Raw genomic sequence first — 25,339 nt, 5'->3', positions numbered from 1 at the left:
CTCAGAGAAAGAGATTCCTTTCAAAATATGACTGCTCACTGGCAAGTGCTGTGATTCCCATGGAGAGACTGATGCTGGTGTGTGCCCCCCTCCACACACACACAGAAGTTAGGAAAAGTCTTATGACTCGCATAATAGAGGTCTCTGAGGAGAGCAGGGCCAGAATCACATGCAGCTCTGAAATGGCTTGAGGGAGCAACGAAAGGAGCCTGGCCTGGGTTTTTATTGTGGTTTGGGGTTTTAAACAAAAAATCTTCAATGAAATTTGTCAAAGATGGTAACGCATATTTTATTCAGAACCACTGTGATACGCAGAGACCCCTGTGATGTGATTCACAGCGGGGGAGAAATGAGGTTGGGCTTGACTCTAAATGCAGCATGGGCAAGTGGGTTTTCACAGCCAGGCAGCATGGTAGGGGTCAGGGGATGGAAAATTACTAAGAGAAAGTCAAGTGTTGGGGTTTCTGGCTAACCTGACCTAATAGGATTCTTACCAGAGACAGGCCAGAGTGATCAGACACCACCTGAGGGATGGTGGAGGAGGAGGAGGAGCCTGAGCAGATCTCAAGTGTGATCAGACATTCGTGTGTGGGTTCTGGTTAAACTGACTTTGCAAGGTTGTTGCTAAAACTGGATTTTACAAGGAAGTGCACAGACAGGCATACAAGAAGGTTCAGGGGCCTGACTAAAGTTTGGTCAAAGCGAAAAATCTTTGCCAGGGCTGAGACCAGGGCAAGACTTCTGCACACAGACAGGGATTGTGTGGTTGGATCCAAAGCCAATGTCAGAGAACAGAGCCTCCGGACTTGTTCCTCAGCTTGTCCAGGTGTGGACACGAGAGGAAGAGGGAGAGGACAGGCGTAAGCTGTCAGCATACATCAAAACGTGCGGAGTCTGACCGCTCATTACAAGGACAAACATGCGTACAAAAATATGCATTCACAATGGCTTGTTTTTATAGAAAGAAACACCAACAGGAAGCTCAAGAATGATCAGAACTGTGCACTGGGGGTGGCTGGAGGGGACCCAGAAGTGTTGACAGTGACTCTTCTGAGGTTAGACTTTTCTATCTTACAGATTTATCTAATATAAATAGAGAAATTTACACATACCATGTTTTCCCATTTCGTAGCTTTTCTTTAATTTAAACTTCTGTACATAGGAAACCATTCTAAGATTTAATTCCTTTAGCACACTAACGGTTACAAAAGAGTAACCATACGAAATGACATTTTCATATCTCTCGCTAAGTAAAAGGACAAGCTGCATCCTAGTTTGTCCTCCACTGCATCTCACACAGGCAGGATTTTCAAGAGTCAGTGGCACATTATAATGCAAGAGGGGTTTGGGATTAGCTCCTTAAACATAGTGGGATTAGTTTGATTAATTTTCTTCACATCAATTAAAATAGAAATTCCATTGTTTTAGCTTTTTAAATCTCAATGTTCTCTAGGGACAAGCACATGCAAACACTGATGTAAAAATGAAAATGCACCTGAAAACTTCAACACATTCATTTCACATCTTGCGATTCTTTTGCCTAAAAACAAAAACTCTATTTAGTTCTACAATTTTCTTGCCTTACTGACATTATATCTCTCCATCAATTCACATTTTTAATCCCAAGAAACTCAAAATGTTATTTCTCATACAGGAAATAAAATTACAAAGAGCTAAGGGAAACCAGAAATATAGGGCTGCACTGCTCAATCGATACAGGAATCCAAAGCAAAGAAACACAAATATTGGGATCAGCACAGATAAGCTGCCTGCTTCCCACAGGACAGAAGGAAAGCAATATGCAGAAAGTTAAACACATTCTAAACTCTCCTGGTAGAGACAGAAGCCCTGGAGTGGGTCAGTCCCTGGTGCAGAAGGGTGGCGATACCTGAACAGCCACAGGAATGGACTCTGGGAGCTCATACACCCTCCCCTGCCTGGGAAGGAAAAGAAGGGCTCCCTCTCTCAGTTTCCACTCTCACAAGTGAGGAGACTCTCGACAGGATGCAGTTTAATGTTGTAACTCAAATGAACCCTAAATTCATAAACTCTAATCCAGACACAGAACTCCTGACATTCACAGACTTTCTCAATGTGAACAAATTACACTCTGCGGGGCCCCTACACTGTGGGTGCAAAACTCCACCCTACGTGTAGACACAGGCTCAAGGGAAGCAAAGGGACAACCTCAGGAAGGGCAGCAACTCCCTCCCCCTGTGCAGGTGCCTTCCCAGCTTTCCAGGGCTCTGTAGCTTCTCTCAGCAGAAAGCCTCCTTCTGCAGTGAGTATGAGCAGGGAGGACACCCAGGAAGAACGTGTGGGCCTCAAGTACTTCTCTGTGCAGGCTCAAGGGGGGCTTATCTTAGAGACCCTGACCCCAGGCCTCTGCTCCCAGTCACGTTGCTTTGGACCACAGTGACCTTGTAAATGGCAAACCCAGTGTTTGAAGAATCCAGCAAATTCACACAAACCTACACTTTAATGGAAAGGAGAGAAGAAAGTTGTAAAGCATTTTTCTAGTTCAACAAGAAAAGCCACATGTATTTATTACTTTCAGAAAATAATGTTAATTAACTATTTCCGTGGAAAGACATTGTTTTATAAACAATTAATCATATTACAACTTGCTGTGCAATTGTAAGCCCTGGAATTCCATTTGAAAATACTGCATCACAAGGAAAAGAACAGAACTAACAATATGACTACACACGCTCAGGGGAGGCAGAAAGGGAAACAAGAATTTTTAACACATACAATGTAATACTAGAATCTTTTTTTTCTGAAATTTACCTATTTCTTGCGTCTTTGGAAATATTTTATACTGCTTTTCAAGCCCACTGATTACATAAACTTTAACTTTTGAAAACCTGAGGCTCCACTAAGTGAGTAAATCTTTTCAAGGTGACAAACCCAGGGAGGGGCAGTGCAAACAGGCCAGAACACCCAAGAAAGTTGGCACAGAGGAACCTCCACTCCAAGGCCTTCCCATAGGATGTCTGTGCCAGGAGGGAGCCTGGGAGGGGCACAGGGAGTTCATACGACAGATTCCAGGTGGCCATTCTCTGCTCTCCTCTCGTGGAAAAAGCCACAGACAAACTATAAATCTCACAGTCAACTCAGCCAAAACCAAACTCCCACAGCTCCCCACCAAGCAGGACCTCTCCAAGTCTCCCCAGCTAAGTTTCTTGACTCAGGCCATAAACTCAGCACCGACTTCAAGTCCTCCCTCCCCAGCTCCACCCCTCCCCATCTGTACACAGTCCTACTGTCTCGATCTCCAAACACACCCAGAATTCAACCTCCTCTCCCCACCCTGACCTACATCTCCAAGGCCTCTTGCCTGGCTTATTGCAACAGCACCCTAACTGGTCTCCTTGCCTCTGCCCCGGCCCTTCTGTGGTATGTTCTCAACAGAGCAGCCACATCAAGTCTGCTAAACCTATGTCCAGCCATGTTACTCCTGCTCTCAAAACCTTCCAAAGGGTCACCATCTCATTCAGAATAAATCAATGCCCGAGTCCTCGTTATGACCAACAAGGGCCAATGATTGGGCCAAAATCACAACTCTGCTTTCAGCTCCTGCTGCCGTCACCGGCTGTGCCCTGGCCACACTGGCCTCCTTGCTGCTCCCAGAGCAGGCCACTTGCTCTTCCTCCTGCACTGCTTTTGGAGCTTGTTCAAAATCTACCTCTGCGGTGAGACCTTTCCTGGCCCTCCTGGCTACAACTCCACCCCCCTCCAGCCTGGCACACATCACTCTCCCACATGAGCCACACCATTGGTGTCACATCTAGAACGTCACCCAGGGCATGCTTTTTGTGTTTTGCTCACTTCTCTGGCACCAGGGTCTAGGACAATGCATGAACCAAACCTTGCGCTCAATAAGAAATGTAGCTTAATGAATGGATAACTATAAAAACTACCAGGAACTGCCTAACCCTTGGGCAAAGGAGGCCGAATCTGTAAGAACACCAGGGGCCAGGAGAGGCTGATCCATTAATCAGCCCTAAAAGGACGCACAGCATCATGTTAGAAAGAAAACTCCCCACCCCATCCTACAAATACTGTACATGTTCTTATCAGCATCAACAGAGGCCTTCAAACACAAACACCTTTTCTACTTTGAAGCAGCCTTCCGTGTCTCATTACCACTCATCGCATGTCTTTTCCTGACTTTACCATGATGACTTTCATATCTAAGGTAATATGACTGATATTAAACTGTGTTTTCTACCTTAACCAAGTCTCTCCTGGGAATGGTCGTAGGTATGTAAGCGGTAATAACCTGAGAACAGATGGAGAAGTAAATAATTCTATTCCTTCCCCCACCGTGTGCCCCCAGCAAACAGTGCATCACTGTCTGATTCTTTATCTTTTTTAAACAAAAGTCACCAGAAATACATCTGCTGAACATGCTCCTTTGGAAGTCAGCCACCTCACGTTTAAGTGGCCAGATGCCACAAACCATTGAAATATTGCCTACTAGTCTACTGTACCGTTCCCAAACTGAGATTTCAGTAAATTTACGTTGCAGCTGCCAGGAAAAGAAAAAGGAATTAAAAACAATGCCACCCTGCCGCCTGGTCAGCCTGCTTCGAGGTTCAGCCTGAGGCAGGCGGCACTCTGTGCTCAGGCCCTCCGGGCCGGTCCAGCAGGTGAGTCAGCACCGGGCACTGTGTGGCCTTGGTCTGTGACACCATCTCTGCTCTGGGTGCCTCGGGCCACTACGGCCTCCCCATGGCCACCAGCACCCACCTTATGGCCTCCACCACCCTCTCAGTCCCACCCCATGACCACCGTGCTCTCCATTGATTTGGGCTGAGGCCTACAATGTCGGGAAACAGGGTATTCTGGAAACGCTCTTCCTTAGGTCACTATCTTCTGGCATTTGCTGTGACTTTTCTGCTCTTTTGATGGCAGTGAGCCTGCCTTGATCTCTGTGATCAGGAATGTGGCTGAGCAAAAGCCGCTTGTACCTCCGGGATGGACGCACCTCCCAGATGCTCTTGCTAGACGGGTCCTGGCAGTGCAGGGAAAGGTGGCTCTGCACTGGAGGTGAGTCCTGGAGAGGCATCTGACAGTGGACTCTGCATTTGACAGCATCCTGGGTGGTGGAGGGCGTGGCCCACTCCTCACCCGGGGGTTTACCCTGGGGACTCGGGGAAGGGGCTCTCTCTTCACTTCTTCCTTGGGCTCCGACAGCATGGTGAGGAGTTTGCCTGTCCCCTGGCTTGGCTCCCTTCATGAGGGCTTCTGGAATTCAGCCAGTTCAGTGAGTCCTTTCCTGCGGACTCCGCACTGGAGGTCCCAAAACAGTGCACTGAACACATTTTACTTTGAAAATCTCCTGGAAGATCCTTTTGTTTTGCATTGCAGGTTCTTGTTGTATTTTGAAAGAGCTGAATGCCACTTGTCTGTAGAATTATTGAAGGTTTACAGTGGTTTGTTCTAAGTCGGAAGTTGTTACAATCTATCCAAAGAACTAGTAATGTGAGCTTGTTTCAGAGGTCAGCCACCCTGCTTTCTTGACAGTTCCTTCAGAGCCTGTGTCCCATAAGTTTTGTTACTGTTTTTGAGAATGAGGCAAAGCACTGCAGTGAAGGTTGCTCTTGGCATGTGTCATTGTTTAACGTGGTCTGGGGGCAAAGGAGGTGGTGGTCCTTTGGTAACTAGTCACAAAGCCTTGAGAAAGGTTAGAAGGTCATGTTGCTTGGAACTCCCTGAGGACCTAGTATCCACCTGGTCTGGTCCACAGCGGACTCAGGGGGGCTAGATGACCTCAGGTGGAGCAGAAAGCCCTTGAGAGAGACCCCCCAAACCCCCATGTGCAGAGTTTGGTCTAAATAGAGAATTTACCTTAATGAGGAGAAGAGATGATGAAGTGTCTTGGTCAGTACCTTGCAGGGGCTTGTTGCTTTGTACAGAGAACAGCTTTCCTCCTGGTAAGGGGAGGACAGGAGGAACACGCAACCACAACCCTTGGGGCTGACCTTCTCCTGGCGGCAGTCCTGCATACCTCAGCTACTTGAGCAGAGCTGGGGCCAGACGCCCCGCTGAGTGCCTGGGAGGCTCTGCTGTCCGACACCTGGCCTGGCTTTGAAATAGGGGGACCAACCCTCGCCATTTTAGCACTGCGTCCCATGGACAGCAGGAGGGTTGGGTAGCCATGAGCTTCTAGGAACTATTTCTGAGGCTTCCTGAAGCCTTTCCTGTTGTCTTGATGCCATCCTGTGCTATCTGCCCGAGTGTCTGTGTCCCTACAGGGCACTTACCACAGCCTGGGAGGAGGTATTCACCTTTCTTCCTCCTCTGCCTTAGATGGTCAGTTTCTTAAGGTAGACAGTGGGTCTTTCATCTTTCTAGTCCAGTAATAACTTGCAAGCAGAAGGTGCTTCTTAAATCTTTACTAAAGGTTTAAATGGGTAAATTGGCTACAGGTGTCGGTGTTCCCCAAAACACTTGTTTTGTTTCTATACTTGATTATTTTAGGGGTCGACATTTAATCCTTTCTTTCTAGTTACTTTTTCATTTATCCTTGCAGGCTCCACATAAAGTGCTCAATGTCTGGTTCAGTGGTTAAAAGCTGTTCACAGGGATGACTGGACCCCACTAAACATTCTTTCGTCTGTAGTGAACGTTTCACCAAAAAAAGCTCTTGGAAAGGCTGGATGGTCAGTATTACATGCTCAAGCCATGGCCGTGCCCTCCATCTTCCACCTGATTGAGAAGGGGGGGCTGAAGTCCGTGGCTGCCCCAGGAGAAAGGACACCAGGAAGGCCACCGGGGACCTAAGGAACATGCGAGTGAAGCAGATGGGAAAGGAGCTGCAGGTTCATCGTTGTCCTTGAGGGAAAACCTGAGGGCCTAGCAGGGCTCCCACAAGTTGAAGCGAGCCACTGTGCAGGGTGAACCTGCACCCAGGGCTGCCCAGGAAGCCGCCAGTCAGGAGCAGGTGCAGAGTCTCTGGAAGGAACTCCAGGATACAGTGTGGCCTCCACAGCATCAGGCAGCCAGGGAGATGCAAACATGTCTGCTATGGATGCTGACAATGAGACCCCCCTCTTCCCTGCCAGGGTCTCTTAGGTAAGAGTGGCATTTCCGTGGATGACTTTATCCCTCAGGATCTGGGGTGTGCAGATTTATTGGCTGGCAACTTTCTTACACTTTCTTCTCAGAGCACACTCGAGAAAGGTCATCTGTCCCCCACGAGGCTGTTGACCGAAAGAGGTTGAAGAGAGATGTGGAGCCCAGCTGCAGAGGGACCAGCCTTGTGCCTGACTAGGGCTTGGCCCAGAACCCTCAAGTTCATCATTCACAATGATGCCTCAGAAAGCCTCCCAGAGCCCCTCCACCCTCCAACAGATGTCACCTTAAAGCCAGACACAGAAGCTGTGCAGAGCAAGCACAGCAACACCGGCCCCACGTCTCTCAGAAAGGTCATCCTGTCAGCACTGGGGGCCCAAGAACTCCTCAACTCGCTGCACTCCTACTGCTTCTGCTCCCAGGGGAACAGGAGCACGGGTGCCACCTGTGGGAGCAGGTGGAGAAGAATGGCGAGCTGAAGAGGGGCAGCTGCCGACAGCCAGGTGCACACGCTGCAGGAGGAGCTGGACGAGCTGAAGGGAGGGGGCTCCCTGCCTTAGCAGCCTGGTGCCCCCCGCCGAGGTCAGTGCCCGTGCTCGGGGCTCCCCCACTGCCTGCTCATCATGAGGGGTTTCCTGCTATGCAGCAGACTGCCACTGACCACTTCTTTGTGCAGCATGCCTGCCGCTGTCTTGGGAGAAGGCTCTGCTGGTAGCTGCCCCTTGCAGACAGGGAGCCCAGGCTGCAGAGCTCACCCCGCCAGTTCTAGGGTGCTCGAGAGGCAGCCGTAGTTGTCAAGGTTTAGCCGCTGGGAAAGGAGGCATTGCAGGTCTGCTGGGAAAGCCAGACCTACACAATGAACAGTGCCTGGATCCTTGTTTTTCCACTTGAACAGGAGAAAATCAGCTTCTGTTGCATCCCTCACACAAATGTAAATTCCAATGAGTTAGGATCTAAATGTGAAATAAAATCGACATAGTAACTATTAGAAAAGTTATAGGAGACTCTTAAAGTCATGGGGAGGTTCTTTCCATTTGTGTTTTAATGAATATCCATGAACTGAAGTCATTTTGAACATTTTAATAATTTCTTTAAAATTTTAAACATCTTTTTGAGTAGAGTACATTCTCTTTTGTAAATATTAAAGCACTACAGAAATATATAAGCTAAGAAGTGGTAAAAACTCCTATTTCTCACCTACCTCCCAACTTTTATTCCTTGTTGGTAGTAAAATTTGTTGTGTAATCTCCTCAACTCTTCCCTGTGCTTTACATGCATATTTCTCCACCTGTACGAATAGATTGGATATATTTTTGGTGTGTTTATTGGCTATGTTTCTGATTTTCCCGCTCTCTTACAGTTTAGTAGTTGTAAACATTGGTTTCTCAATATTCCTTATGTATTGAGGGTACCATCTTTTGCCTGTTATACATCCATGGAAAACATTTCCCTACCACATAGTTCATTTAATCTGGATCAGTGCTCGTCTTCCCAGATGTCAGTAACACTTCAGGAGGGAAACGGCTCTATGTGACTGGCTGTTCAGGATCTCCGGGACCCCCAGGGCAACAACCATTAGGACAACACAAAACAAGAAACAAAACCCATCCTGCGTGTTTCCAGATGCATTCTGGTGGAAGGACAGCTCCAGTTGAGGACCGCTGATGTCTTGGTCAGAGTTATCCACTATGTTCTCCTATCACGTTAAAGCAGTTTCGGTAGTTTCTTGTACCTGATGGTACAGTTTGGTGCCTTTGTCTGTTCCTTTTGGTCAGACTGCGCAAGGTTTCTCACTGGTACAAGTCTTTCCAGAGAGCCAGCCCTTAACTCCATTGCTTAGGTCTGCATTGTTTTTCCTGCCTCGTGAATCCTCACTTCATTCTGCTGTTGTTGGTTTTATTGTGGTGTTATTCTGGCTCCTGGAGGGAAGTGCTCAGCTTCTTCATGTAGAGTTGATATTCCCTGATACCTGCAGTGGAGGCTGTGTCTCTTCTGTCCCTTAGTCTCCACACCATGGATTTGGCTCATGCTGCTCTCAGTGCTGCTCATTTCTAAAGAGTTTGTCCTGTCTGTCTGGATCCCCTCTGTAACCTGAGAGATTTAGAAGGGTGTGGACAGATTTTCAAGTGGATAAGTTGGGGGAGGGGAGCCAATATTTTGTGATTATTTTTTATTTTTATTGCTTTAAGGTCCCGTAATATGGTTACTTATAGATTTCTGCTTTTTGGACTCTTTAGAGATTTCACTGTGGCTTAGCACACAATCCATTGTGGTGACTGTTTCATTGTGGTTTGAGAAGAATGTTTCCTCTCCACTAGTTTCTTATGTTGTTGTCCCTCAGGCTGAGGCTAGATCTAGCTTTTTTGTGTTTGTCAACAGATCTGTTTCCTAACTTATTGTATCACTTAAGGGGAAGAGGAAAGTGACTGAATTGACTTAGTATAAGGAAATAGGAGGCTATCAGATAATGGACTATCTCATACACAAGATTTTTTGCCCAAACCTCAAGGTAAACACTAAACAAATAATCAAAGCAAAACCACATATGATAAACAAAGAGAAAACTAGAAGAATCATAAGACAGAACAACCAAACTGAATTGGCAGTCCAAAACAAATGGGACAAGAAACAAAGGAAATGCAAAAGAACCAGAAAATAAGTGACAAAACAGCAACATTCAACCCTCATATTTCAATAATTACCCTAAATGTAAATGGATTGAACTCTCCAATCAAAAGATACAGAGTGGCAGGATGGATTAAAAAGCAAGACCCAACAATATGCTGCCTTCAGGAAACACATCTTAGCACTAAAGACAAGCACAGGGTCAGAGTGAAAGGATGGAAGACAATACTCCAAGCTAATGGCAAACAAAAGAAAGCAGGTGTTGCCATACTCATATCAGACAAAGTAGACTTCAAGATAAAACAGGTTAAGAAAGACAAAGAAGGGAAATATATAATGATAAAAGGGATACTACATCAAGAAGACATATCACTTATAAATATATATGCACCCAACTTAGGAGCACCAATGTACATAAAGCAACTATTAACAAACCTAAAAGGAGAAATCAACAACAACACAATAATAGTAGGGGATCTTAACACCCCACTTACAGCAATGGATAGATCATCCAGACAAAAAGTTAATAAAGAAATATTAGACTTAAATGAAAAACTGGACGAGATGGACCTAGTAGACATATACAGAGCACTCCATCCAAAAACAGCTGACTACACATTCTTCTCAAGCGCGCATGGAACATTCTCTAGGGTAGACCATATGTTGGGAAACAAAGCAAGCCTCAATAAATTTAAGAAGATTGAAATCATAACAAGCATCTTTTCAGACCATAAGGCTATGAAACTGGAAATGAACCATGAAAAAAAAACTGGGAAAGTGACAAAAATGTGGAGATTAAACAACATGCTACTGAACAACCAATGGATCATTGATGAAATTAAAGGAGAAATCAAAAACTATCTGGAAACAAACGAAAATGATAACATGCCATATCAAACCATATGGGATGCAGCAAAAGCAGTCCTGAGAGGGAAACTCATAGTGATACAAGCTGCTATTTTTTTTTTTAAGTAAACACTCTTTTCCTTTATCCCTGTCTTCTCTGGTACTTTAATAATGCTTATCTATTTCTTTTCATGGTATCCCATAATTCACACTGCCTTTCCCCATTCCTATGCAGTACCGTTTTTCTTTTTGTTTCTTTGACTGGATGATTTCAAACGACACATCTTCTAGTTCACTAATTATTTCTTGTACATGGTTGAATCTGATTTAGAACCTCTCTATTAAATTCTTCAGTTCAGTCGTTGTGTTCTTCAATTCTAGGATTTCTGTTTGTTTTTCCTTAATGATTTCTGTTTCTATAATGAACTTCTCACTTGTTCATGCACTGTTTCCTTATTTCATTTAGTAGTCTATCTATGTTTCCTTAGAGTTTTATGAATTTCTCAAAGAGGGTTGTTCTGAAACCTTTGTGTCATAGTTCCTATATCTCCATTGCTTGGTCGGTCATTGGAGTTTTATTCTTTTTCTTTGGTGGTGTCATGAGTCTTTGATTATTCATGATCCTTGTGGCCTTCCATTGGTGTCTGCAAATTTGAGGAAGTAGGCACCTCTTCCACCCTTTACAGACTGGCTTTAGCAAACCAAAGCCTTCATAGTCATCCCATCTAGGGGTCCTGGGTAGGCCATCTGGTGGTGTCCAGGGGCAAGCTTGCTGCTGGAGTCCTTGGACAGCCTGGTACTGGGGTGAGTGGAAAGCTTGGGTCTATGGTATTGTGTCTGGCCCTGGGCACAGCTGGGACCCTGAGATCATGAGTAGCCCCACTGGAGCCTGTTTTGGCAGGTCCTCTTTGAGAGCCTGCAGCCACAGGAGTCATCCAGGGCCATGAGAGTTCGCCAGTGCTGGGATGAGCTGAGAGCCTTGGTTCATGGGAGACTGCCAGGAGCCTGGCACCACGAGAGACAGCTTGTGCTGTGGTAGGCCAGAAGTCTGGATTCCTGGGATCCTGGGGCCACAGGAGCTGCCTGAGGCTGCAGAAGCCAGCAGGCACTGGATCAAGATGGAAGCCTGGGTTCATGGGAACCTGCCGGTGCCTGGTGCCATGGGAGCTGCCTGGGGCCGCCTGAGTCAGCAAGTACCTGGGTAAACTGGGGGCCTGGTTTTGTGGGAGCCTGCAAGGAGCCTCGTTCCATAAGAGCTGTCTACAGCTGCTGGAACTGGCAGGTGGTGTGGTGATCCATGGGCTTGAGTTCCCAGCAGCCCCCTGGGAACCTGGTGTCATGGAATCTACCTGGGTTGCTGGAGCCAGCAAGTGCTGGAGTGACCTGGGGTCTTGGGTGTGTGGGAGCCCACTGGGGTCTTGGGTTTGCCCTGTTACAGAAGCTGCCTGTGGCTGTGGGTGCTGCCTGTGGCTGCCTGGCATACGCAGGACCTTGGGTGAGCCAGGGTCTGGATTCACCAAAGCCCACCAGGAGCCTGGTGCCAAGGACACCACTTGTGGTCACAAGAGCCACCTTGGGCTGTTTAAGATGGCAGCCCCTAGGCTGAGATGGGGCCCTGGGTTCCCAGGAGCCTGGTGGGAGCCTGGTGTCAAGGATGCTGTTTGAGGCCACCAGAGCTGGCATGCTCCAGGGTGAGCCAGGGGCCTGGATTTGCAGAAGCCTGCAGGGAGCCAGCTAGGTCCATGGGAGTCAGCCTGGCGCTGGGGCAGGCTGGCTAAGGTCGGGCAGAGTGGAGACGTCCCTTCTCATTGGGAGGTGTTTGATTACTGATTCAATCTGCTTATTTGTTACTGGTCTGTTCAAGATTTCTATTTCTTCATGATTCAGCTTTTGTAGGTTGTTTCTAGGAATTTATCTATTTTGTCTAGGTTATGCAATTTATGAGTGTACACTAGTTCAGAATAGTCTCTTCTGATCTCTTTCTTTCTGAAGCATCCGTTGCAATGCCTCCTCTTTCATTTCTGATTTAGTTTGAGTCATCTTTCTTTGTTTTCCTAGATATTTTATCTAAGGGTTTCTCAATTTTATTTTTTCCAAAACTCAACTTTTACTTTTATTAATCGTCCATACTGTCTTTCATTGTTTTTCCACTCTCCTCTTGGTGACTTCCATCCTTCTGCTAACTTTGGGTTTCATTTTTTCTTTTTTTAATGCTGTGTGTTGTAAGTCAGGTTGTTTCTTTGACATCTTTCTTCTCTTGTAATGTACAAGTTTATCACTATAAATTTTCCTCTTAGTACTATTTTTGCTGCAGCCTGTAAGTTTTGGTGTGTTTATTGTTTCTTTTTTTTTTTAAAGATTTATTTATTTATTTTCGCCACAAAGCCCCAGTAGATAGTTGTATGCCATAGTTGCACAGCTTTCTAGTTGCCGTATGTGGGACGCGGCCTCAGCATGGCCGGAGAAGCGGTGCGTCGGTGTGTGCCCGGGATCCGAACCCGGGCCACCAGCATCAGAGAGCACGCACTTAACCGCTAAGCCACAGGGCCGGCCCATATTGTTTCTTTTTGTGTGTGTGTGATGAAGATTGGCCCTGTGCTAACATCTGCCAATCCTCTTTTATTTTATTTTATTTTATTTTTTGCTGAGGAAGACTGGCCCTGGGCTAACATCCGTGCCCATCTTCCTGCACTTTATATGGGATGCTGCCACAGCATAGCTTGCCAAGCGGTGCGTTGGTGTGCACCCGGGAACTGAGCCGGCGAACTACGGGCCGCCGCAGTGGAGCGCACGCACTTAACCGCTTGTGCCACCCGGCCGGTCCCTATTGTTTCTTTTTGTATGTTTTGAGCTGTTTTCTAATTTCCCTTTTGATTTCTTCTTTGATCTACATTTTTTGTGTGTGAAGAAGATCAGCCCTGAGCTAACATCCATGCCAATCCTCCTCTTTTTGCTCAGGAAGACCGGCCCTGAGCTATCATCCTTGCCCATATTCCTCCACTTTATATGGGATGCCAATACAGCATGGCCTGACAAGCATGGGTTGGTGCGTGCCCAGGATCCGAACCCAGGCCGCCAGCAGCGGAACACATGCACTTAACCGCTACAGCACCTGTCTGCACCCTGATCTACTTTTAAGTTTAAGAGTTTTTGTTGAACTTCCACATATTATGAATGTTCCAGTTTTCCTTCTGTTATTGACTTCTAGTTTCATGCCATTGTGTTTAGAAAAGTTACTTGGTATTATTTCAGTCTTCTTTAATCTTGTTAAGACTTGTTTTGTGACCTAACATGTGATCTGTTCTGGAAAATAGTCTGTGTGCCCTTGAGAAGAGTGTACATTTTGTTGCTGTCCAGTAAAATATTCTGTGTGTGTCTGATAGGTCCATTTAGTAGTTAATGTTTTCATGTCTGCTATTTCCTGATTTTCTGTATGGATATTCTATCCGTTAAAAGTGGTCTTTGAAGTCTCCTACTATTTGCAACTTATATACGTGAGAGGGCTCTTATATTGAGTATATATAAAGATCTCTTAGAACTCAATTATAAAAGACAAGTCAATGAAACGGGGTAAGCAACTGGAATAGACATGTCTCCAGGAAATACATAGATGGCCAATAAGCACAAGATAGTTGCTCAGTATCATTAATTATTAGGAAAATACAAATTCAAAGCACAATGTGATACTATTTCACACTCAAAATGAAGGCTATATTCAACATAATGGAAAATAACAAGTGTTGGTAAAGATGTGTAGAAAGGGAAACCCACATACATTACTGGTGGGAAAGTAAAATGATGCAGCCACTGCAGAAAACAGCTTGGCATTTTCTAAAATCTTAAACTTAGAATTACCATTGACCTGGAGAGGCCCATGGTAGATATGTCCAAAAGAGCAAACTTGCCCATAGACATTCAAAGCAACAGTGTTCACAATGGTCCAAAAGTGAAACAAACCCAAATTTCTATCCAGTTATCACTGCATAAACCAAATGTGGCCTATTCATAATATAGGATATTATAAGCCATAAAAAAGAATTAAGTACTGCTACATGCTCGGCCATGGGTGAATCTTGAAACATGTGTGCTCACTGAAGCCATCCACAAAGGCAATCGATAACAGGATGCCATTTGAATGAAATGTCCAGAATAGGAAAATCCATAGGGGGAGAAAACAGATGAGTTGTTTCCATGGGTTTGGGTTAGCAGAAAATAGATTGTGAATGAGTATGGGTTTGTTTGGGGGTGTTGAAAATGTTCTGGAATTAGATAGTGGTGATAGCCACACGACATAATCATTGTGCTAAAAGCCACAGAAATGTATACTTTGAAATACTTAAAACGGTGTATTCTATGTTAAGCAGATTTTCCACATAAAATTTTTGAATTTTCTAAGTTAATCAGGGTATTGGTTAATTTTAAGTTGGTTAGTATATTTAATAAGTGTAATTAATGGAGTTATTAGAGGTAGGGCAAGTTGTAGCCAAGAGAGTAAACATCCGACGAGGGCTATAGTAACAAATCCTATGACTATACAAGCAACAGTCTAAAATCCAGTCCATTTCCATTGTCCCCAACTTAGAGAGACCAGCCATGAAAATAGGTCAGTGACCTCGGGGGCCTTTGGTATCTATTCAAAGATTTGAGTAATATTATGCAATATTTTAACCTCTTGGGCCATTTGGTGAAGGTAGGTTTGAACTTCTCTGTTGATGTACACTCAGCAAGTGTGGTTCTAGGAAAGGCACCAACCCCTCCTTCCTTGGCCGGTATAGACAGTCTAGGGCCAGACCATTTTCTAAAGCCATTTAGGCGAGAGACTCATGAGAGTGTTGTTCAAGGGTTAGGATATGTTCCTATGGAGTTGTTGTCCATGTTCTGTTAAGGTTGTTGATACTTCTTAGTTGCCTCAGTTTCCTGATTTTGTGTGGGTAGGGCCACCGCACCTGTGCCCAGTCCAGTCAGTCAATCCTAGTAGAACTGAACACCCAGTGCTATAGGACTGACATTGTTTCTATGGGTGGGTGGTAGCCTGTCAGGGCAGGAAACTCAGGGGACCTGCGACCTGAGGGAAGCAGGCTGAGAGAGAAACAATAGTGCGTTGCACAATATAGCCTGGAGAAAGCTGCTCAGAGAGCTGGGGAAGAGAGACGCTCACTGGGTGAGAGCCTTGTGATATCAGCCCACAGTGAAACCCAAAAGTGGATGCTCCTGGTGTGAAATATTCCTTAGGTGTCTTGAGGTAAAATAATTTGCACCCATTCACTGGTTACCTGTGCTATATGATTTCAGGGGGTATGGTTAAAGTGTTTGTCGGCCAAGAGCTGTTTGTGCCTGGGCACAAAATCACCAAGGTGGCCTCGAAGGCTACCCCAAAATGACCCCTCAAGGAGCAGTTGGGGCAGAAAGTGGGTGGAGCATTTTGAAGGAAGCCTGGGGCAAAGATGTTGTTCGATGGAGTTGGCTACAACTGAGTCTCTCCGCAGGGTAAGCCCTTCAGCTGGGGTACAGTAGGTGATTGGAGGCCAAGTGACAGACCCTGTGACTCCTGATTCCCAGTGCACGGTTAGACCTCTAAGCCCATTGGACATAAATGGTTGTGGTGTTTGTGAAGCATCTTGCTGGCAGTGTGGAAAGTATAGGGGACGTGTGGTGGGAGACGTCATGATAGTGTCGGGAGGAGCTGTGTGTGAGATTACGGTGTTGAGGGGGAAGGACTGGAGGCAGGTGCAGTGGGTGTGTGATTAACAATGGTCAATGAAGGGACAGCTGGGGTGTAACTGGGGAAATCAGGGACCAGCAGAAGTAATGTGTTTAAAACAAGACACCAGGGCAGGCCCAGCTGTTAAGTGAGCACGCTCCACTACTGGCGGCCTGGGTTCGGATCCCGGGCGTGACCGACGCACCTCTTCCCCAGCCATGCTGAGACTACATCCCACATACAGAAACTAGAAGGATGTGTAACTATGACATACAACTATCTACCTGGGCTTTGGGGAAGGAAAAAAGGAGGAGGATTGGCAATAGATGTTAGCTCAGAGCTGGTCTGCCTCAGGAAAAAGGAAGAGGAGGATCAGCATGGATGTTAGCTCAGGGCTGATCTCCCTCACAAAAAAAATAAATAAATAAAATAATAAAACAAGACACCAGGCCCTAATAGAGCCACTTAGCCTAAGTCTCACATCAACAAGCCGAGATTTAATTAGACTTTTTGCCCTCCCAGGAATAGAATCATAAACCAGTCAATTGGGAATCGCCTGATGAGCAGCAGGTAGGTCACCTTCCTAATAGAGACCTGCCATCCCCTAAGGGAAGGTAACCTTGCAGTAACCAACCCTCTTTTTGGTGTAGTGTAATGTCCTTGTTCCTGCTCCCTTCTGCCTATAAAAGTCTTTCATTTTGTACAGCTCCTTGGAGCTCCTTTCTCTCTGCTAGACTGGATGCTGCCTGATTCATGAACTGTTGAATAAAGCCGATAAGATGTTTAAAATTTACTCAGTTTTATTTTGTTTTGTACCAGTTTGGTGGCAGCAGTGGGATCCAAAGGAGACATCTGATGGCTTAGGGGATGAGAAACACAGGCATTGGTACCTGCAAAACCTTTGAGTTCTCCATCTTTGTCACTGATTCTGAGAGCCGTGGGTAAGTTCCTCTCAGCAAGTGCTGTAGAGAAACACAGCAGGGGGCTGTGAGGGAGGGTTGGGCGTCACTTGGTAGGAGGGTCTGAAAAGCCTCAATAGGGTGATATTTGATGGGACCAGAATGACAAGAGGGAGCCAGCCCTTCAGGGGTCTGGGAGCAGTGTGTCAGGGAGATGGCACCACCGGTCCTGAGTCTCACAGGCAGAAGTGAGTTTGGCCAGAGGAGGTCAGAAATATGGCCAGTGCAGCTGGAAGGAGGCTGGGAGGAGAGAACAGGAGCTGGGGTGGAAGGTAGGGCCAGGGCCTGGTAGGCTGTGTCAGTTACCTTTCCCTCTCTGACTTCATTGCCCCTAACCTTGCTTTTCAAAACTACAAATGTTGACTATCTCACAATTTGTGTGTATCAGCAATGAGGCACGTTTTAGCTGGGTGCCTCTGCCTCACTGAGTTGAACAGGTTGGGGCTGTGGCCTCAACTGAGGCTCAACTGGGGGAGGACAAGCCCCCAAGGTCACTCTCAGCCTTCAGGATTCAGTTTGGACTGAGGGCCTGAGTTCCTTTCTGTCTGTTGGCCTGGGCACTCCCGTGCTTCTCTCCTCTATAGGCCTCCACATTGGGCAGTCCCAAAACACTGGTATTTGATTCCTCAGTTACAGGGATTCGACAGAGTGAGAGAGAGAGATGGAACATGAGAGAGGGAGTAAGAGGAAGTGAGAGACTTGTGTAGTTAAAATTTAGACAAGACATCCCATCACATTGGCTCTTATTATGTTCATAAGCCAGTTACTAACCACTTAGTGGTTCCACGGGGATGGCTATGCCATGAGTGGGGTTTACTGGGTACCATTGTGGAGACTTCCCACCTCATAAGCCAAGATGAGGCCCTTGGGTCTCATTCTCCATAAAACAGGAAACAGTTGAATGGTTTTATGCCACAGAAGGCAGTATCTAAATTTCCGTTAGTTTCAAACCCCTCATGATGCTGACCTGAAAATGAGGCCAAGTTGGAAGTGACTGTTCCAATATCACATTGCTAGAATCCAGGCCTGTTTTGAGTGGTGTTCTGTGCTACATGTCACCCCTTCTTGTTATTCTTCCATCTCTAAGTTTGTGCCTTAGGTACATGTGACACCAGCCCACAGGGGTAATAGATATTATCTCATATACACCGGGTGAGGTCCCTAGGAAGTAGATTCTAGCCTGATCCCCATGGTGCAGGTTTGGAGACTAGGGAGGACCTGAGAGGCACAGGGACTTTCCCAGGATGCAGAACTGGTAAGAAAGAGGAGGTCTGCATTCATCTCTGTCTCCTCAAAGCTAGGACCTGAGTTAGGTTTCCAGGGAACTGTGGCTAGGGCTGTGTAGGCTCCTTGTGTACAGTTCAGGAAGTGACATGAGAGAAGAGGGTGAGCAGCCCGGGCTCAGGGGGCAGCTCTGGAGAAATCTGATTGAGGTAAGGGTCCCAGGTAAAGGAATCTTGAAAAATGACCCCATCTCCTTGGTCCTAGGCCTCAACAGATCTTAGAACTCTGGTAACCAGGCACCCACAGCCCCCCATCCAGCTCACTTGAATGGAGACAGCCAAGAAGCAAAAATGTTTTGTTGTTGTATCCAAACTTTTGCAGGATCTGGCCTCAAAAAAACCCAGAAAGAGAATCTTTTTGATTGTTGCCGATGTTGGCTCAGCCCTCATCCCTGACGCCTCTGGGTGTCTGACAGGAGGCAGTGAAGGGTAACATGGGGGAGCCCAGGAAAGGCTAGTGCAGGCCAGGACACAACGGTGATCCCACCTGATCAACCCCACACTCCAGGCCCCTCATAGTGTGTGTGTGTGTGTTTGTGTGTCTGTGTGGAGTGAGGAAGGCAGGGTATGTGGGACAGGCCATTCCTAAGCAGGAGCTTGTTGTTAGGTGTCGGAAACCTGGTGGGTCTGTCACGTTCATGCCCCAGATCATGGCTGGCAGCATGAGAAGGTGAGCTCCTCTACTCGTATATTATTGAGCCCTAGAGGTTTCATTTCCTTCCCTCCCTGACCAAAGATCTTTGCCAGGATGCCCTCTGTGCCTGAACTGAGGAGCAGACTTTCTCTTGGGGGTTGGCCTCAGTGGCAGTGTGCAGGCCACCCCTGATTCCCTCTGGCCCAGCTCCCGGGCAGTCTTTGCAGAACTCCACTCAGGAGGTCGTCGAGTAGCTGCCCAATGGTTTCAACTCCACCAACTCACTAGACAAGGAGCAGGTACATGAGGCCACCCACACCATCCAGCTTTGCTCTGAGATGACAGCAGGAGCAGAGGGCCTCCACACTCAGGACCTTGAGATGATGGGGTTGGACCAGAACTAGGGTGGGACCAGTCAGGGGCTGTCTCTTTTTCAAGCTAAAGGGGACGTACATGCAGGTAACCTTGTCTGGTTCAGAGCTGTGCTCCCTTGACCCTATTTCCCTTGTCTGTTGTGAGTTTAGGAGGCCACTGAGGCAGAGCCAGAGGCTAAAGGGGACTGCAGGCTGGCTATTCCTGGAAGAGAAGTGGGATCTTTCCTGTATTTAGAAGGACACATGGAAAGTCAGCTATGTGAGTGAACCTTTCTCTTTATCCCGCTCCAGAGTCAGCTCCAGAGTTTCAGCCAGCAGCAGAAGCAGAGCTGTGGGCAGTGGTGGAGGTAGAGCTGGCTCCAGCTCCGTTGACACCACACCCTCTAGCACTGGAGCCAGTGTCCCCTCTACCAGCAGTGTTGGAGGTGGAGCAAGGGCCAACATGGGCTCCAGCAGGAGTGGGAGCTGCTGAGTTGGAGTCACCTGGACCATCATTTCTAGTGGGAAGTCCATCTCCACCTGTGGCTAAGAAGTGTGAGAAGAAGCCCAACCTATGGCCTTCCCTCCTAAGCTGGTGGTGGAGCAGTTGATCGTGATGGATGCAGTGAGCAGCTGGGCTCTGAGGGTGGGGTGGGGTAGGCCTTCCCTCTGCCATCGTTGCCCCAGACCTCATCCAGTCTCCTATGATCTGGGCCCGAATCCTGGCTCCACCCCTTACCAACCATAAGACCTGGGCAACTTTCTGAACCCCTAAGCCTTTGCTTTCCACCTGCAGAGCGTAGAGGTGGACACTAACAGGACCTGCTGCACAGAGTGGCTATGCCGGCTCCTTGAAGAGAAGGAAGGGTGAGCAGGGCCTGGCACATCAGTAGTGGAGGGGAACTCACTGTATGCAGCCAGGTCCCTGGTGGCCCAACCGTCTGCTCAGGAAGCTCAACAGCCTCAGGACTTATTAGACACCTGATGTGTACTCCACTACAAGGGAGACAGACAAGGCCCGTGGTTGTAGCTGCCAGGGCAGAATGTGTATCAGAATGGGGAGTGTGACCAGAGGGGGATCAGTGTGTTGGAAGATGCCCCCTTGGGATGAGCCGAGGTGAGCCACCATCTGGAGCTTGGAGTTAGCCAGGACGGGCTGGATGCAAATGTCCCTCTCCCTTCCCTGCCAGTATTGGGTCCTGGGTCATCCTCTGGGTACCCTCAGTGGACAGAGAAGAAAAGCCAGGGACTCTCACAAGGCTCAGGCCACATCATGAGCTTCCTGAGCTCCAGCTCTAAACTGTGACCCCTGTGTGGGACTTTTGGGGATGTGGACACAGAGCTGGGGTGTGGCAATGTTGGGTGACACTCCCCCTGTTCCCCAGGAGCTCTTCCGGAAGGTGGTGCCCTCTCAGTGCCTGGGCTCCACCTGGGGCAAGAGGAACAAGCCCAGCAATGAGCACCTGGCACACACCGTCCGGGCCACCATCGACCACTTCAGAAGGGTGGCCAGCCTCGTCGTCACCACCTGCCTCGGGGACCCGAGCATGATGGCCCAGGACAGGGTGAGGGTGGTGGAGCGCTGGATCCAGGTGGCCCAGGTGTGCTGTGGGAGGCCCAGTGGAGCCCCTCTCTGGAGCCTTGGGAACTGCCTCCACCTTTATCAGATCCCAGGATTGCAGTGTGTGGTCTAAGCCCCTGCAAGTCCCTAGGCCCTTCTTGCCAGGGGAATGCTGACCTTGACTCCAGGTCCCACTGCGGGGATGCTCACTTCCTACCTGGCTCCCTCCCTGGGTTGAGCTAAAATCCTCCTCCTTGTGAGTGTTACTCTTTGGGTCCTAAATGTGCCCTTCTGGGGCTCCCTGAGCATCTGTCTCATCCAGGAGAGGAGATTTAAATAGAAGGGGACTGAAGCTAGAGCAAGCAGGGCTCCAGTACCCCACCTCACAGCTCATTCTCTTCCCTTCCCCAGGAGTGCAAGATCCTGAAGAACTTCTCCTCGCCCTGCACTGTCATCTCTGTTCTGCAGAAAACATCCATATGCCACCTGAAGAACACATGGGGGAAGTTTCCTGGTGGGTAGGCCTCTCTCCATAGGAGGACCAGGGTAGATGGGGGATCTCCCGTATGTCTGCCATTGGCCCCTCAGTCAGCTGGGAACTCCTGGGTGGCAGCAAATGCTTGGAACAGGGCCTGGGCCTCAGTGGTGGGTCTCTAAGTCTCCTGGTGTCCTTAGTGCACCAATTCTGCTTCAGGATTCGGTTTCTCTAAATGCCAGGTACTGGGTTGAGCCACATTGGAGATTTTCAAGTGTTTATAGCAACAGAACTCTATGCCCAGTTGAAACTGAAAGTGGTCAAAAGAGAGCTGCTCTGTATAGCGGGGGAATGGAGACCCCAGTGACCAACAGGAGAGCCCCCTCCCAGTCTCACAAGACCTTAGCCCTCAGAGGAGCCCAGTGAGAGCACTCCTCCAGGCAGTTTGAATCTCTCAGGTTGTCAAAGAAAAAGATTTGCACTCAGACCCCTCATATTATCCCTAAATTTGTCCTTCCCTCTTTCTCCTCTCCTCAGGGAGCGCTCTGAAAAACTTAAGGAGCGCTATAGCCAAGACGAGTCCTTGAGCAGAGAACTGATGACCAAGGTAGAGTGGAGGCTGGGGGTCTGGAAAGAGAGGAAGGGCCACGGGGGGAGGGGGACTGGGCAAGCTGTGGTTTTGATAGTTTCTCACTTGAACTTTCTCTGAAACGTTCCCATCTATCTTGTCCAGGTTAACAAGCTTAGGGATCTGTTTGGCCCATGGGCAGGTGGGGTGCCGTTTGTGGGCAGGAGGCCCTGGTCATGGGACACAGTGGTGTTGGCTGTGCTGTTCCAGGGCGAGTTGCCGAGCTGGCGCCATCAGCAGATTTCTGGCTTCCATGCACTTCCGTCCTGCTGAATGTAGCTTCTCCCAGACTGTTGGGTGGTTGGGTGGGTTTATCCCTCAGCCTAAACCTGTCCTCAGGAAGCCAGGCCCCTGCTGCTCCTTCTATCTTCACCATGTCTCCAAGGGGAGAGCACACTGCCTACCCCAGGGACGGGCACAGCAGAGAATTCCCCTGGCCCAGGTGGACAAACAAGATGCTCATCCTTGGATCTGAACAGCTGGACCAGAGACAGATGTGTGTGCGTTCTGGGACCCCCCCTGGACGCCTAGAACAGTCATTCGAGTCAACAACGGAGTCTCACCTGAATGCCTGGTTGGCAATGACATATACCCCAGGTGGCTTATGAGTAGCGCCTAGGCAACTGATAGATTCTTAGTGGATCCTGCTGAAAGGAAGTTAGGAGCTTCATGTAAACAGGGAAGCAAAATGTCCTCTCACCCCTTCCCTGTTGATCAGAGGTGGCACCTTGGGGGTCCAGTTTCTGAGTGGATAAAGAAAGAGTTCAGTGCAGGGGAATATCCTGAGTGGTTCCTTGGGGAGGAGAAGGGTTTGGCATTGCCTCTGTCCCAGCCTGGGGGCCAGACACTCCACGAGACTGGGGCAGGCAGGAGCCATTCAACCAGACTCCCAAGACACCACATCCTCTCCATCCACGCCTCGGCCCACGACCAAGCTTCGAGAGCTCGGGGGTCAGGACTGTTGTCAGTGGTGGGGCTGGGGGTTAGGTGAGGATGTTGGAACAGGGTCTCTGGCTGGGAGGGCCAAGTGGCCTCTCCTCTGTGGCCCCTGAGCAACTCACTGCCCCTGTTTGGGCCTCTGTCTCTCCATCAGGGAAATGGAAGGATGGTGATCGTGTGGTGCAGGCCTCACATGGGGGTGATGAGGTAAGAGGGAGGAAAGGAATGTGGGAGCTTTCTGCCTGCTCCCTGGAGGGGTGAGGGCAAGAACAGCGATGACAGTCATGCGACAGTGAGTCCTCAGGAGAACCTGTGAAGTAGCTGGAGTTCTCACACTTTCCAGATGAGGAAACAGGCTCAGGGAGTCCAGGACGCAAGCCCAAGCTTACACTCAGAGAGTTGAAACTGGGCTTGTTCTGGAATCACAAGACCTTGGAGGGTGGAGTGGCATTGGTACCAGTTGACTCGAGTCAGATGTCCAGTGTCGGAGGCGAGTGGTGCTGGAGAGAAATGCGGTGAGGGGACTATGGCCTCACTGACACTGTCCTCGACCCTGACAGGAGGGGCCTTCCACGTTTGCCCCCCGGAAATCAACCCCCAGAGGGTGCAGGAGAAGGAGCAGCAGCAGCAGCAGGTGAGTGTGCCTGTGGGGGAGGGGCTCTGCGTTCCCAGCTGGAGGCCTCAAATCAAGAGAGGAGGGCCCTTTCTCTTGGTGCCACAGTGTCCGAATCCCCCAGTAGAAGTGACCGGGATGGCCTGGAAGAGCTGGTGCAGGATGGGTTTGTTGTGGGGAGGGACAGGGACCGCATACCCTGTGATTTGCTAGAAGCCTGCCCTGGGAGAGGAGGAGGAGGAGTGTGGTGTTCTTGGGGTGTGAAGCAAGGAGGAATTGAGGGGAGGCTAGTAAGGGTCCTAGGCTGTTCCCCGTGGGAACCCTGGGGTGGACCAGGAGGCTGTGGCTGTGGACTTTTCAGGGGACGGTCTGCAGGGGGTCGACTTGAGAGCAAGGGCTCATCCCACCCGCACCCCAATGTCACAAGGTGTCCTCCCCTATCTTGGCACTTTCCTTGGTGACCTGCTTATGCTGTGTCTGGCGATGGGTGATTATCTCGAGGTGGGTGAACCTGAGGCCAGGCAGGAAGGACCACGATCCTGAACCTTGGGATGCGGGAGCCCCCGAAATGTGCTCCGAGCTCTCAGCACTTGACACATCTCTCCTGGGAACCTCGCAGTGGCCCCTGGGAGTTGGGGCATCAGGCCCATCTTAGAGATGAGTGAACAGAGGCTCCACCTGAGACACCCATTCCGGTTCCCCAGGCTGGGGAAACTCAGAGCTGCCTGATGGCACAGCCGCGTGAGGTTTTATCTGAGCTGGACTCAGCCTCTAACTCCCATGCTCCCCATGGAGGGAGAGAGGGGTCGGCCCCCCCCAAGTCAGGCAGCACATAAGTTGCTGAGCAGTCCCCTCTGCCTGAGGCCTCAGCCTCCAAGTCTGTCATCAGAGAGGGTTGTGCTGCCAGGTCCCTCAGCCTCCCCCCATGTCCTCCTTCTCTGGAGCCCAGAGCCCGGCCTAGGTCCAAGTCCTGTTTTCTCTGCATGCTCCGCCCCCTCTGGGGACCTGGCAGTCGTGCACCATGAGAAGGGGTGGACATAAGGGGCTAGTCAGTCTATGGCATTCTGTCTGATGGACTCTGGCTCTCCACCTTCCAGGGGAATGAGATCAACCTTAAGAAAGGGACTGAGGTGAGCAGCTGTGGCACTCCCTGCAGGGGAGGGGAAGGAGGTGGAAATCAGAGACCCTCTGGGCAGAACAGTCCCTGGTTCCACCCCCTGTATCTTACATTGAGTGGAAGACTTCGATAACAGAGAAGTGGGAGACCCATCCAATTGGCGGGTTGGTTGAGGGGAGGATGGCATCAAGGATAACTTCTTGGAGGAGGGGCTGATTATTCCCATTCTGAGAACAGGTAGAGCCTGGATAGAACTGGTGGGAATGAGCGTTGCCAGGACTGGTCCCCTGCCCCACCCCTCACCCCCCACAAGGCCCCTGCAGCATCCCCCACAGCATCCCCCTGTGTGCATCCTCTCCTTCCCTCTGGTTCCAGGAATACTGAGTCATGAGGGAGATGCTGCTGCTCCCAGTGGTTGCAAAGAATTACAACCAGAGCTGGAGGAGTGATTTGGGGCCTGATTCCAGGACATGGAGCTGCTCAACGAGAATGATAGTTGAGGCTGTGCAGGAGTTGAGTGAG

General features: G+C 48.9%; 1 protein-coding gene across 8 annotated transcripts in view; it reads left to right on the top strand.

Moving 5' to 3' along the window:
• The first annotated feature begins 6,556 nt into the window (after positions 1 to 6,556).
• The window catches only part of LOC131420735 (ral guanine nucleotide dissociation stimulator-like), a 132,665-nt gene continuing 113,882 nt past the window's right edge, over positions 6,557 to 25,339 (top strand). Inside the window, exons 1-6 of one of the 8 annotated variants that reach the window (XM_058566904.1) lie at positions 6,592 to 7,083; positions 17,075 to 17,196; positions 19,797 to 20,109; positions 21,457 to 21,559; positions 23,648 to 23,721; positions 24,798 to 25,011. In XM_058566904.1, coding sequence (XP_058422887.1) covers positions 20,059 to 20,109; positions 21,457 to 21,559; positions 23,648 to 23,721; positions 24,798 to 24,950 — 381 coding nt within the window. In that variant the 5' untranslated portion in view covers positions 6,592 to 7,083; positions 17,075 to 17,196; positions 19,797 to 20,058 and the 3' untranslated portion in view covers positions 24,951 to 25,011. Of the gene's footprint in view, positions 7,084 to 7,175; positions 7,240 to 17,074; positions 17,197 to 19,796; positions 20,110 to 21,456; positions 21,560 to 22,062; positions 22,128 to 22,253; positions 22,291 to 22,713; positions 22,746 to 23,241; positions 23,295 to 23,647; positions 23,966 to 24,797; positions 25,012 to 25,339 lie in introns of those variants that run through there. The other 7 variants (XM_058566903.1, XR_009223637.1, XM_058566899.1 and 4 more) reach the window with 7 other exon arrangements.

This window comes from Diceros bicornis, chromosome 24 (assembly GCF_020826845.1).
Source record: "Diceros bicornis minor isolate mBicDic1 chromosome 24, mDicBic1.mat.cur, whole genome shotgun sequence".
NCBI lineage: Eukaryota > Metazoa > Chordata > Mammalia > Perissodactyla > Rhinocerotidae > Diceros > Diceros bicornis.
Note: the sequence above shows the minus strand (reverse complement) of the source record. Positions and strands in the feature narration are given on the sequence as shown.